The sequence below is a fragment of the Mytilus edulis genome, chromosome 10 (genome assembly GCF_963676685.1).
Source record: "Mytilus edulis chromosome 10, xbMytEdul2.2, whole genome shotgun sequence".
NCBI classification, from domain to species: Eukaryota; Metazoa; Mollusca; class Bivalvia; order Mytilida; family Mytilidae; genus Mytilus; species Mytilus edulis.
Genome location: NC_092353.1, coordinates 2,450,160 through 2,462,551, shown reverse-complemented (window position 1 = coordinate 2,462,551; position 12,392 = coordinate 2,450,160). Strand labels below are relative to the sequence as shown.

At 31.9% G+C, this 12,392-nt stretch overlaps 1 protein-coding gene across 1 annotated transcript; it reads right to left on the bottom strand.

Annotated features, from left to right (window-relative positions):
- Positions 1–4,009: 4,009 nt before the first annotated feature.
- On the bottom strand, positions 4,010–10,926 carry LOC139493135 (zinc finger and BTB domain-containing protein 14-like). The gene is made up of 2 exons (XM_071281298.1): positions 10,821–10,926; positions 4,010–6,444 (listed from the first exon to the last, which is right to left on the bottom strand). Exon 2 carries the CDS (start codon positions 6,374–6,376, stop codon positions 4,499–4,501), a length of 1,878 nt encoding a protein of 625 aa, XP_071137399.1. The 5' UTR covers positions 6,377–6,444; positions 10,821–10,926; the 3' UTR covers positions 4,010–4,498.
- Between the last annotated feature and the right edge of the window lie 1,466 nt (positions 10,927–12,392).

The following is a 12,392-nucleotide window of genomic DNA, read 5'->3' as shown; positions in this document are numbered from 1 at the left end:
CCACAGCTCACTGTGGTTAGTAAAGAAGTAGCTATATAGCAAATAACAATTTAAAAGTTTATGATTTGACCCGTCTAACTTAGGGTATAAAAAATGAAATAATGTAGATCTTGCTTAAATTGTGAGAGTTTATATTTTACATTCAGTTGAGTTTGATAATAAACTATTTCTGTGTGTATAAATTCCAAGTTCCATAAATGATTTTAAAAACCAACACAATCTGATTTTCCTTGAATAGTTTACATCTAAATCATTTGTTCTGAGATGGATAGTTGCCTCCCTTGCAAACATAACGCATCTTATTACTAAATTCTGATGGATGCATAGATGGAAAAAATGAATGCAACTCCTCCGAGTATGGTTTACAGAAAGTTCCAACTGATACTTCATAGAATTGTTTTATCATGTTATACTATATATGTATGACGATGTACACCATAAACAAGACAAGTACTGATCTGGACCTGATCAGTAGATGCATTGTATAGCCTGCAACATTGAGCAAAACCCAAACAGCACATCAAGAATTAAAAGGTCAGACATACTAAAAAAAGTTTAAAACTATTTAAATGAGAATTAGTTCAGGCAAACTTAAGGGGGCTCGCGGTTCTTAATAAAAAAAAAAAATTCTAAAATAGGATTTCACTATATAATTTTCTATAAATGAACTTTATCTTGTACTTAAAAATGAAAAATAAAATAAAAAAATTAGGGTCACCGTTCATTTACGCTCACAATCTGCCTTCGAAAGAAACATACATTTTTGTAAAATTACTTTTTTTCTGTTGAACTTATAGGAGAAATAGAGGTAATATCTAAATAAAAAAATAACCTAATTACAGAAATCGCTTAAATTTTACAATTATTTAGTTTATGTACAGCTTATAAGAAAACAATAATAAAAAATATAGGTCACAGATGTGTTAAAAAAGATATTTCAATTTTAATGCCAAACCAGATGCTCCGCAGGGCGTAGCTTTATACGACCGCAGAGGTTGAACCCTGAACGGTTGGGGCAAGTATGGACACAACATTCAAGCTGGATTCAGCTCTAAATTTGGATTGTGATTAAATAGTTGACACAGCATAGGTTTCTGACACAGAATGAATGTGTTCTAATGAACTTAAAATTTTTGTTTTCTCTTAGAGCAATTCACTATGCTGTTGAATATTAATCCTCTCAAAAAAATGTTTGAAGAAATTTTCTTTTTTATTTATGAAATTTCAAATGAGAAAAATTGAACCCAATTTTTTTAATCACATCCCCCTTTCCCTTATTCCAAAACTAATCTCAATTAAAATTTCTAATGGAGTTTGCAACAATAACTACTCATTTAAATACATCATAAAATATTAAGATGTAAAAAAACTGCTTGTTATCACTGAATGGTAAAGATTATTTTAATTTATCAGTTGGTAGTAAAAAGTGAATATACATTGTATATTGTATATAACAAAGATTTAAGTTGATTCTGGACAAAGAAAGATAACTCCAATTAAAAAAAAATCTTGCTATTGCACAATATTTTGCAATTAGATATTTCTTGCTTACTATTCTTGACAAAGAAAGATAACTCTAATTAAAAAAAAATTTGCTATTTCACAATATTGTGCAATTAGATATTTCTTGCCATTGCGCAATACTGTGCAATTGAAAAGACTTGCTATTGCACAATACTTAATATAATAATTTTAGATCCTGATTTGGACCAACTTGAAAACTGGGCCCATAATAAAAAATCTAAGTACATTTTTGGATTCAGCATATCAAAGAACCCCAAGATTTCAATTTTTGTTAAAATCAGACTAAGTTTAATTTTGGACCCTTTGGACTTTAGTGTAGACCAATTTGAAAACAGGACCAAAAATGAAGAATCTACATACACAGTTAGATTTGGTATATCAAAGAACCCCATTTATTCAATTTTTGATGAAATCAAACAAAGTTTAATTTTGGACCACGATTTGGACCAACTTGAAAACTGGGCCAATAATCAAGAATCTAAGTACATTTTTAGATTCAGCATATCAAAGAACCTATCTGATTCATTTTTTGTCAAAATCAAACTAAGTTTAATTTTGGACCCTTTGGACCTTAATGTAGACCAATTTGAAAACGGGACCAAAAGTTAAGAATCTACATACACAGTCATGACAGTTAGATTTGGCATATCAAAGAACCCCAATTATTCAATTTTGATGAAATCAAACAAAGTTTAATTTTGGACCCTTTGGGCCCCTTATTCTGTTGGGACCAAAACTCCCAAAATCAATACCAACCTTCCTTTTATGGTCATAAACCTTGTGTTTAAATTTCATAGATTTCTATTTACTTATACTAACGTTATGGTGCGAAAACCAAGAAAAATGCTTATTTGGGTCCCTTTTTGGCCCCTAATTCCTAAATTGTTAGGACCTAAACTCCCAAAATCAATACCAACCTTCCTTTTGTAGTCATTAACATTGTGTTTAAATTTCATTGATTTCTATTTACTTAAACTAAAGTTATTGTGCGAAAACCAAGAATAATGCTTATTTGGGCCCTTTTTTGGCCCCTAATTCCTAAACTGTTGAAACCAAAAACTCCCAAAATCAATCCCAACCGTTCTTTTGTGGTCATAAACCTTGTGTCAAAATTTCATAGATTTCTATTAACTTAAACTAAAGTTATAGTGCAGAACCAAGAAAATGCTTATTTTGGGCCCTTTTTGGCCCCTAATTCCTAAAATGTTGGGACCAAAACTCCCAAAATCAATACCAACCTTCCTTTTGTGGTCATAAACCTTGTGTTAAAATTTCATAGATTTCCATTCACTTTTACTAAAGTTAGAGTGCGAAAACTAAAAGTATTCTGACGACGACGCAGACGACGACGCCAACGTGATAGCAATATACGACGAAAAATTTTTCAAATTTTGCGGTCGTATAAAAATGGCATTTTTGGACCCAAGGGAGATAATTTGGAGCTTTTTCAATGATATAAACATTTTAAAAGTAATCTGGGGGCAAACAGCATCAATTTTATTAGTTGATTTTTGTACCATATCATTTAGTAATAACTAATTGTGTAATAAATAAAATTTGTAATGAAAAATCATATATTTTATATTTTGCAGAAAATTTTGTACCTGCAAGCCTCCTTAAGTTAGAGAAATGAAACAAAAAAATAAGCAATTTTACCATTTGTAATGGGGCAGAACTCTAGAATGGTAAAAGTGATGCCACCAACATTTGAAATAGTTCTGTATTTTGTGGTTATGAGCATTTTGTAGAAGTTTCATAACATTTGGTTATGTCAAACTAAAGTTAGAGAGCGGAACCAATTTGGGACGTACAGACAGATGACAGACAAATGTAAAACTTAATGATCACTGTACTACAGTTGAAGCATAAAAAGGTTTGATTTATGTACAAAACAGCAATAGAATACAATAATAAAGATCATCTCAGAAGCAACAAGTGTACTAAGTTTCAAGTTGATTGGACTTCAGCTTCATCAAAAACTACCTTGACCAAAAACTTTAACCTGAAACTCCCACTTTCATTTTCTATGTTCAGTGGACCGTGAAATTGGGGTCCAAAGTCTTATTTGGCTTTAAAATTAGACAGATTATATCATAAGCAACAAGTGTACTAAGTTTTAAGTTGATTGGACTTTAGCTTCATCAAAAACTACCTTGACCAAAAACTTAAACCTGAACGGACGGACAGACGAACTAACGGAGCCACATACCAGAAAACATAATGCCCCTCTACTATCGTAGGTGGGGCATAAAAAAAGAAATTGATCAAATGTAATCTCATGAAAATGATGCCCCAACTGACCGTGCAAGACCATCAAGCTGAGTCCTGTGTAGTGATGATCCAACATTATATTCATTCCAATGACACATGATTGATGTGGTCACTTTTTTGTTGTTGAAAATTAAATATCCACAGATATCAGTTGTAAATTCATGAAGTAAATTGTTATAAAAAGTTTCATTTTTACTAATTAGCATATAACTTGTGGACATTTACAATTTATTCTTCAGAAGCTATTACATATATAAGTTGCTACTATATATAATTATATATAACATGAATCTTATAATCAATGAAATCTTCTAACTTATTCTCTTTACTTACAATACATTATTTTAAAAGTTGTCACTTTTTAAAGTTCAAAATATAAAATTTGTAAAAACTGTATACGGTAATTAAATTTGTTTGTACAATGTAAATGTTTTGTCTAAAAATAGAAAACAAATTCTTGTTAAAATTAGGTAAATAAAATGTCAGTATAATTGATTAACTGCAGTTTTTATCCTATTACATGTACTAGAATTTAACATGACAAAATAAACAATATAAGTTTTTAAATTTAAGTTTGAATGTTAAAATATCTGAAATCCTATATGACAGAATTTTGCTTTCTTTTCAATAAAATCTTCAGTTTGATAGTACATGTACGTGTACACAACATGTATACACATACATGTGTATTTATTTACAAGTTCTATGCAGTATACATTTCATCATCCGACAACCCATCAGAATAATGCTGCTCCTCTTCTTCCTCTTCCTGTTTATGTTTATTCCTACGACTCTGTGCTACAAGTTTAGCTGCCTTAGTTGTTGGTTTTCTTCTTTTTGAGGTACGCTCCGGTGTAGTCTCTTCGTCATTACCTTTTCTTCTCCTCTCTTGGTATGTACCTTTCATGTGCTGTTGTACATGTTTCTTCAGATGATCAGCACGTTGATAAAACTGATGACAATACATGCATTCAAAAGGCTTCTCACCAGAATGTATTAACATGTGTCGTTTGACATGCTCTTTTCGACGGAAAGTTTTGTCGCATTCAGTACACGAGTAGGGTCGCACATCATCATGGATTTTAACATGACGACGCCAGTGCTCACGTTTTAGGAATACCTTGCCACAGACAACACATGGATAATCTAATTGAGTTTTACGTTCTCTATTATGCCTCCTTCGATGTTCCTCTAATTTTTTCTTATCTAGGAAATGTTTGTCACAGATGTCACACTTAGCCATTCTGACCTTGAGAATATCTTTATTAAGGTCACCATCACTGTCTTCATTTGTGTCACTTTCATAAACTTCCTCAACGGTCAACTTAGCTTTTCTTGGTGATGGATTTTTTCGTTTTGACTTTGATGTGCTAGGTGCTGACATTTTCATAAACTCTTGGTCCTCCTCTATAGCCTTACTCACTTGATCAACTACATAATCAATGGCACTTGTATCAGTCTGCTCAAAATCTTCATACACTCTCCGCCTCTTTGGTCTGTGACTTTTTCTGAGAGGTTTCAAACCTTCAGCCAACGGATCACCTGCAACTTTGTCTTCGCTTTTTCCAATTGTTTCAAATCTGCCAACAGCATTATCAGTAAAAGTCATTGTTAGTTGTCCAGCATCAGTATTGGAGACAACTACTGTTTGTATTTCTGAATCAATTTCGTTAGAATTAGCGGAAACTTCCACCTCACTGTCAAGCATGTCATTAACGGCTAGAGCATAGGATTTCAAATCAGCATCTACATCATCTTCCTCCTCCTCTATGTCCTGTTTCTCAGTTTTAATGTTATCAATGCTAGAACTTGAAGTGGCAACTGTTTTCTCTTTTGACTTATTGAGGCTGGTCTTGCCAGTAGGACTGATATCATTTTCTAAATCATTACGCTCTTTTGAAACAGGAGATACTGATTCATTCATCTTTTTTGCTAGACCTTCTTTGGAAACAAAATTGACAAATTTTTCAATGCCATCGATAAATGTTTCAGGTCTTATTTGGTTGGCCATGGGAGTAATTGACATAGAGGGAGTTTCATTATCGGACATTTCTATATCTAAAGATGCAGATATCTGTCTCTGCTTCAGAGCCTCAGAAGTTGTTACATTTTCTAAGTTTTCCAATGGAGACAAGTCATGGTTTTCCTTCAAAGTATCAGGTATGATTGAGTCTGTGTTATTTGAAATTTCTATATTGTCACTTTCCATGGTAATAGTAGATGTAAGTGATTCTGTATTACCATGATTAACAGTGGAACTATCTATATCTTGAGCTGAATCATCTTTACAGACAAAAGCCAATAAGTGTTCTCCCTCACCATTTGTAGTTTCATCTGTACTCTTGGTAACAATGGAATCTAATTCCTGGGGATTTTCATGGGCAGTACTGTGCATGCTGTGTTCACTAGTACTTTCTGTGATTTTCAAAGCAGCAGAAGCACTGAGAGCAGCAGATGCATTCAATGCTCCGGCCATATCGACCTCAGTGGAGGAATTACCAGTGGTCATCATTTCTATGTGAACTTCTTTATAAATGTCAGACTTTGGGTCTTCCAAAGGTATTAAGCTATCACCTTCCATTTTTCACTTCTAAGGGAAACCACAAAGTTGATTGGCAATGACCACTTCAATCTGGTTTTCTATAAACCCTGAAAAGGAAAGTTTGTTATGAATACAATGTAAATATCTACAGTTAGTCACTATAAATATAAATGTGATACACAAACTTTCTAATAGGCTCTAGAGGCTCCTTAAAGACCTGTAGCTACATGACGTATGTATATGCATACATGTAACATTCATTTCATGGTAAGCCAGCAAAATAAACCTACAAAATGCAGATAAACCTTTTGAAACTCCATTCTGAAAAAGTTAGAGAATTACAAACATCTGACAAAAAAACCAACAAACATGATCAAACCTAAAGATGTGATTCTGAAATCAATGATTCAAGTAGTATTCCTGACTGTTCAAGCATGACAAAACATGAATGTGTCCCAAGTACATGGATTCCACATCTGCATTATCATTTTCTATGTTCAGTGGACAGTGAAAATGGGATAAAAACTCTAATTTGGCATTAAAATTAGAAAGATCATATCATAAGGAACATGTATAATATGCTATGCGGTATGGGCTTTGCTCATTGTTGAAGGCTGTACGGTGACCTATAGTTGTTAATGTCTGTGTCATTTTGGTCTCATGTGGACAGTTGTCTCATTGGCAAACAAACTTTAACCTGAAGCAGGACGAACAGATGCACAGACTAGAAAACATAATGCCCATAAATGGGGCATAAAAAAGTGTAGAAAACTGATTAAGTGGACCATAACTCTGCACAAAATCATCAGACTGGAACAAAATTTGAGCTTGATCTGTAATTTGCCTTTCTTTCTTTATTTCAAATAAACAGTTGAACCCATAAATTGCTAATCTGTAATTCTCTCTAAAAATCTGCAGATTAAAGCAAAGAACTATTTACAATTCAAGATAGAGGTACCGGTATACTGTATTACATGTATCTACTTTAAATTAAATGATGCTTCCTTTTTTTAAAATAAAACTAGTGATACATAAATGATTCATTACTTCATAATGTATATAACAACATTGGATGTATTATTTAATTGTTTTCTAAAAGTTTCAAATTAAAAAAAAACATGACTTGACAGTTAGTTTACTTAGTGAAGCATAACAAAGCAGGTTAACATACAATGTACGTCATGTACCTTAAATTAACAGGATTAAATTACTTTTCAATAGTGGGGCAAGTACAATGGAAGTACAATGTCAAATTCAACAGATTTTATTCTCTTTCATAGGCGCTTGGGCAATTTGGCAGACCTTAGGGTATTTGGTCTAAAATCATCAGGATCAAATCACATTTCATAAGCCATTTGGAACTTCCAAATTGGAAGGCCCAAATTCAGCTGGGTTTACTCTTTTGTCATGAATGGGGCAAGTTTTAAGGCCTTACATGTAGTTGTGGTAGAGCTATATTTTTATGTTTTATGTTAATTAAGATTTTATGTTATTAGAATATATACTGGATATATTCTATTTACAGTTATTATAATTTGCAATATGCTAGTTTACTCAGGTAGAACATTTCTTATTGTTTATATCTTTTCTATTGGTCAGTATGATTTAGGCGGGAATCTTTTGTTTAACTATTCTTTGTTCTGGTCACTTGGCTAAAATATTTATATGAAGTGGTAGCCATTTTCTTCAGCTCTACATGCTCTATTGGAAGTTGTTATATCTTTAATTTGATATTGAAATAGTCTAGGACTTTCATATTCTTTTATAAGGTCAGTTTATTACTAATATATTCATTACAATAACATTCCAGTTTTAATGTCCAAGAGTGAGTGATATACAAGTGTATAATTGTATGAATAGGTGACCGTATTATGAAAGGTGTGTGCGATTGATTAAATAGTAAAGTTATGTGTAAACTATTCATAACTCATAAAGTAATAAAGATAAACTTGATAATATAGTTTTATTTGTAAGATTTAATAAACTATATAAATTCTACATAAAACTGGTAAAAGTATGATTTATACTTTAATTTCTAGTAACATTAATATATAATCTATTTTAACAGTTTGTATGAGTGAGCGTTAAATGATTTTATACTTCTTTAAAGTTAAAACAAGTAAATATTTGATTAACCAGATTTAAGGATAGATAACTCTGATTATTCTAATCTAGCAGTATAAATAAGGTTTCTATGATTTTAATATTTTGTCTTCAGGTTATATTATTGAAACAGAATGTAAACTGATTCAAATCAATCAGTTGGTGAAAAGACCTTTGCACTACATGTGAGGTATGTTTATATGTATACAGTTTGTATTGTTCATGTTACTTTTATGTTGCTTTGCTTAAATGTATTGTCTGCTTTGTGTAACTGTTGCAAAACAGAATGTCTTGTTTGCACTTACAATTGCGTGTTATTATTATGTTAAACTAACTAGTTTTGGTATGATACTACAAACGTAGCTATGTATTAGCTGTGAACTTAGTCTGTCGTTGCATATTTCACAATGCACTAAATACAGAGAAATATAGAATGTACTTATTTAATACAGAATTCGGAATGGTGTAATATCGTTTTGTGTAGCTTGTACAAATATTATTTTAAAGAGCAAAGGAAATCTACAGTTTTCTTCTATGCATATAGATATATTGATTTTATAGTAATTGATAATTACTACTTATTGAATTGTATAAGAAATATATTGTTATTATTTCAGGGTCATTTTTGTTAGAATATTAACATCAATTCTGATGAAATAAAGAACCTAAGACCTATCAACGTGTTTGTGTTTATTTAAATACATGGGAAGCACGACTACATAGTTATAATATTTTGTGTTATTTTAAACCTTTTCTTTTTATAAGTTACATTTGTAGGAAAGTTGATAGAGAGGGAACATATTGTGATCCGTCCAAGGCTTCAAAAAATTATAGTAATCATTAGTTTTGGAAAAATGTGATTCATCAAATAGGTCGATTTTTTATTGTCTAAAAGAAAGTGTACATTTTATCATCATGCAACAGATATTACTTTTAACATCATTTTGAAAGATTTTTACTTTTATTCATCATGAAGTAACCCCAGTCAAAGACTCAAACAGCCATTTTCGTCCACTGCTAGTGTCAAATTAGTTAAAATTTTACCATGATTCATCAACTTATCCTTATCATGATTTGTCAGAGGTCCCAAATAATTATTGTTAGCATCATTTTTGGAAAAAAAATAATGATGCTTCAAAATGGTAAACGTACAGAAAGTCACAGGACATAGTCACAAATTTGGTAGGACAAAAAGTCACAAATAATTTGTTGACAATTGTTTGAATATAAAAGAGAAATATCTTGAAAAATTTACTTTTTAATACATATATTCATATTAAAGTTTAGTGTCATTATACTTGAAAAATCAAGATTTATTTAATTTTAATGATGCAAAAGATATATTTCTTGCCACCATCAAGCCATTTAAGTGCCAAGCCACTTCGACATTTTGGTTTTTTTAACAAATATTTGAACATCATTGATTTTTTTTTATAAATTTTGTTTACAAAGTTGATTTATATACAATAGTTCAAGAAAAATACAAAAATACTTTTGTAGAAATTAGTGGTTTTTATTCAAAGAAAATTATCAGAAAAAATGAATTGTGACTTTTTGTCTGTGACTTTCTGTCTTACATTCTTCAAAATAAGTCGATTTTTTTATCTTCTAAAAGTGTACATTTTATCTTCAGGCACCAAAAATGACCGGGTGTATACGTCATTTGGTAAGAATTTTTACAGTTATTCTTCATATAGGTACCCCCTTCTCTTGACTACCATCATTTCAAGAGGCAGAATACGCGTGATCGCTATTCACACTTGATCTGATTAACTGTCACTTTGAACTTTTGACATCATACAACAATCACTTTTCCATTGTGGCATCAGATATTTTGTATTGTGACGTTAAAATTTTACGGGAACCTGTGTGATGTTTAGTAATAGTGGACAAATAGCAATGACATTAAAATTTTACGGGAACCTGTGTGATGTGTAGTAATAGTGGACAAATAGCAATAAGCCCCGTTGTGTTAAAGCCAGAATTGGTAGCTACGACGTAACCATACAGATACAGAAGGTGTAATACTATTCAAAATAGTGATATTGATTTTCTACTTCTACTTCTACTTTTTAGTGACCGCCTTCAACACGTTGAAATTAATGTCAACTTTTATATACTGATCATTGGCATTGTATAGCACTTTAACCCCCCTTTTTTGTTAACCCGATTAAAATTGATCCAATAATAGATAAAGCTTTTTAAGTTTTGTAAAATGAGAGTATCTTGAATTAAGAGTTACTGGAAAGGCACATTTTCATAAATTTTCGTTGCCATGCCAATTTATTGTAAAACGGTACCTCGTATATAACAACAGTAACGCTTTGATGCGCTAAAATAATAGTGAGGCCAATTTCTAAATTCTGCACGTTTCTTATACCTGTATTCCTTGTAGGGAAGCCAAACCACTTGCAAATTTCCTTTGTGGGTGTAGGGGGGTGCGGAAATGATGTCAGCAATAAGGACTGAATAAAATGCTGAATTTTAATTGGTTAAAATTATTTAATGTGCAACATTGAACCAATGCCGGTGAAATGCAGTAACTATTCCGAAACAACATTCAGATCTAAAACCGAGAACATCATTTTTGTAATCTTATAGGTTTAAAGTCTGACAACTCTCAAATTTGAGGGATGCCGTTAATTGGTCGTTTCGGCCATACACGATCATTTACCACTTCGGCTATGTACATGTATAAGGTAGTTTTGGCAATACTTTTATTTCAAATCAAAAAACATTTTTTGTATGGTTATGATTTATACAGATTTTATAACTTTAAAAAATTCACGTTTATAGAATTTAAGAAATGATATTTTGTCAAAAAAAAATTGTCAAACTGAGATTCTGTAGATCTTGGCCCAACTAGTCCCCGGCAGTCGGCGTAGATGAAATTAGAATAAAAGTATTTTCCCTCTTTACATCAATTTGAAAGTCACTAATGGAACAGATTTTCAATATATTCAGTTAGTATAATTGCATGTTCCATATGCCAGACATACTTAACTTCAAATGTTTGTGGTTGTCAGTCATCATGAGTGAAAATTTTCCTTTCAAACAAAGAGACCATCAAGGTCATTGGCACTGATTTTGTCTTCAGGATTATACAAAACATGCATATTGAATTACCTTCTCTCAAAATTAGAACGTAATAAACTGGAAACACAGTTTATCTATGTCAGATGTCCAACCGTTGCTGATGATGTTACATTTTCAAACCGGGGGAAATATGTTATTCACCTAAAAAAGAGTACAATGATTCTTCTGAAAATACCACATAAGCGATCAAGTAGTACATTTATCTTAATTTTAGGACTGGAAAATAGATGACGTGAAAGAAGTCGCTGTGTCAACAACTACCATCCATATTGATTAAGTTATATTAGATCTGTGAAAAATGACAGCCAGTACAGAAGACCGCATTTTTTGTGCCTGAAAACTCTTTATTGTCTTACTTGTGCAGTACTGGTTTTTAAGGAAACTAAAGGGTTATCACCGACCACATGTTTAATGAAGTTGAAAATGGAAATAGGGAATATGTCAAAGAGACAAACAACCCGACCAAAGAGCAGACAACAACCGAATGCAATGGATCTTCAACGCAACGAGAAATACGCAACCGGAGGTGGTCCTCAGCTTGTACAAGTTCACTGAAAATGGAAGCCGCTCTAAACTCCAAAACATATAAATGAACTAAAAATATAATACATGTATACACTACTAAGAAAGGCCAGAGGATCTTGATTTGTGACAGGCGCAAAAATGCGTCGGGGTTAAACATGTTTTGTGAGTTATCAACCCTCCTCTATACCTCTAGCCAATGTAGAATAAAGAAACATATCAATACGTACAGTTAAACTCAGTTTAAAAGAAGTCCGAGTCCGATGTCAGATAACTTGGCAAAAGAAACTTAGCAAAATGACAATGATAAATAAATTAACAAAGGACTACTAGT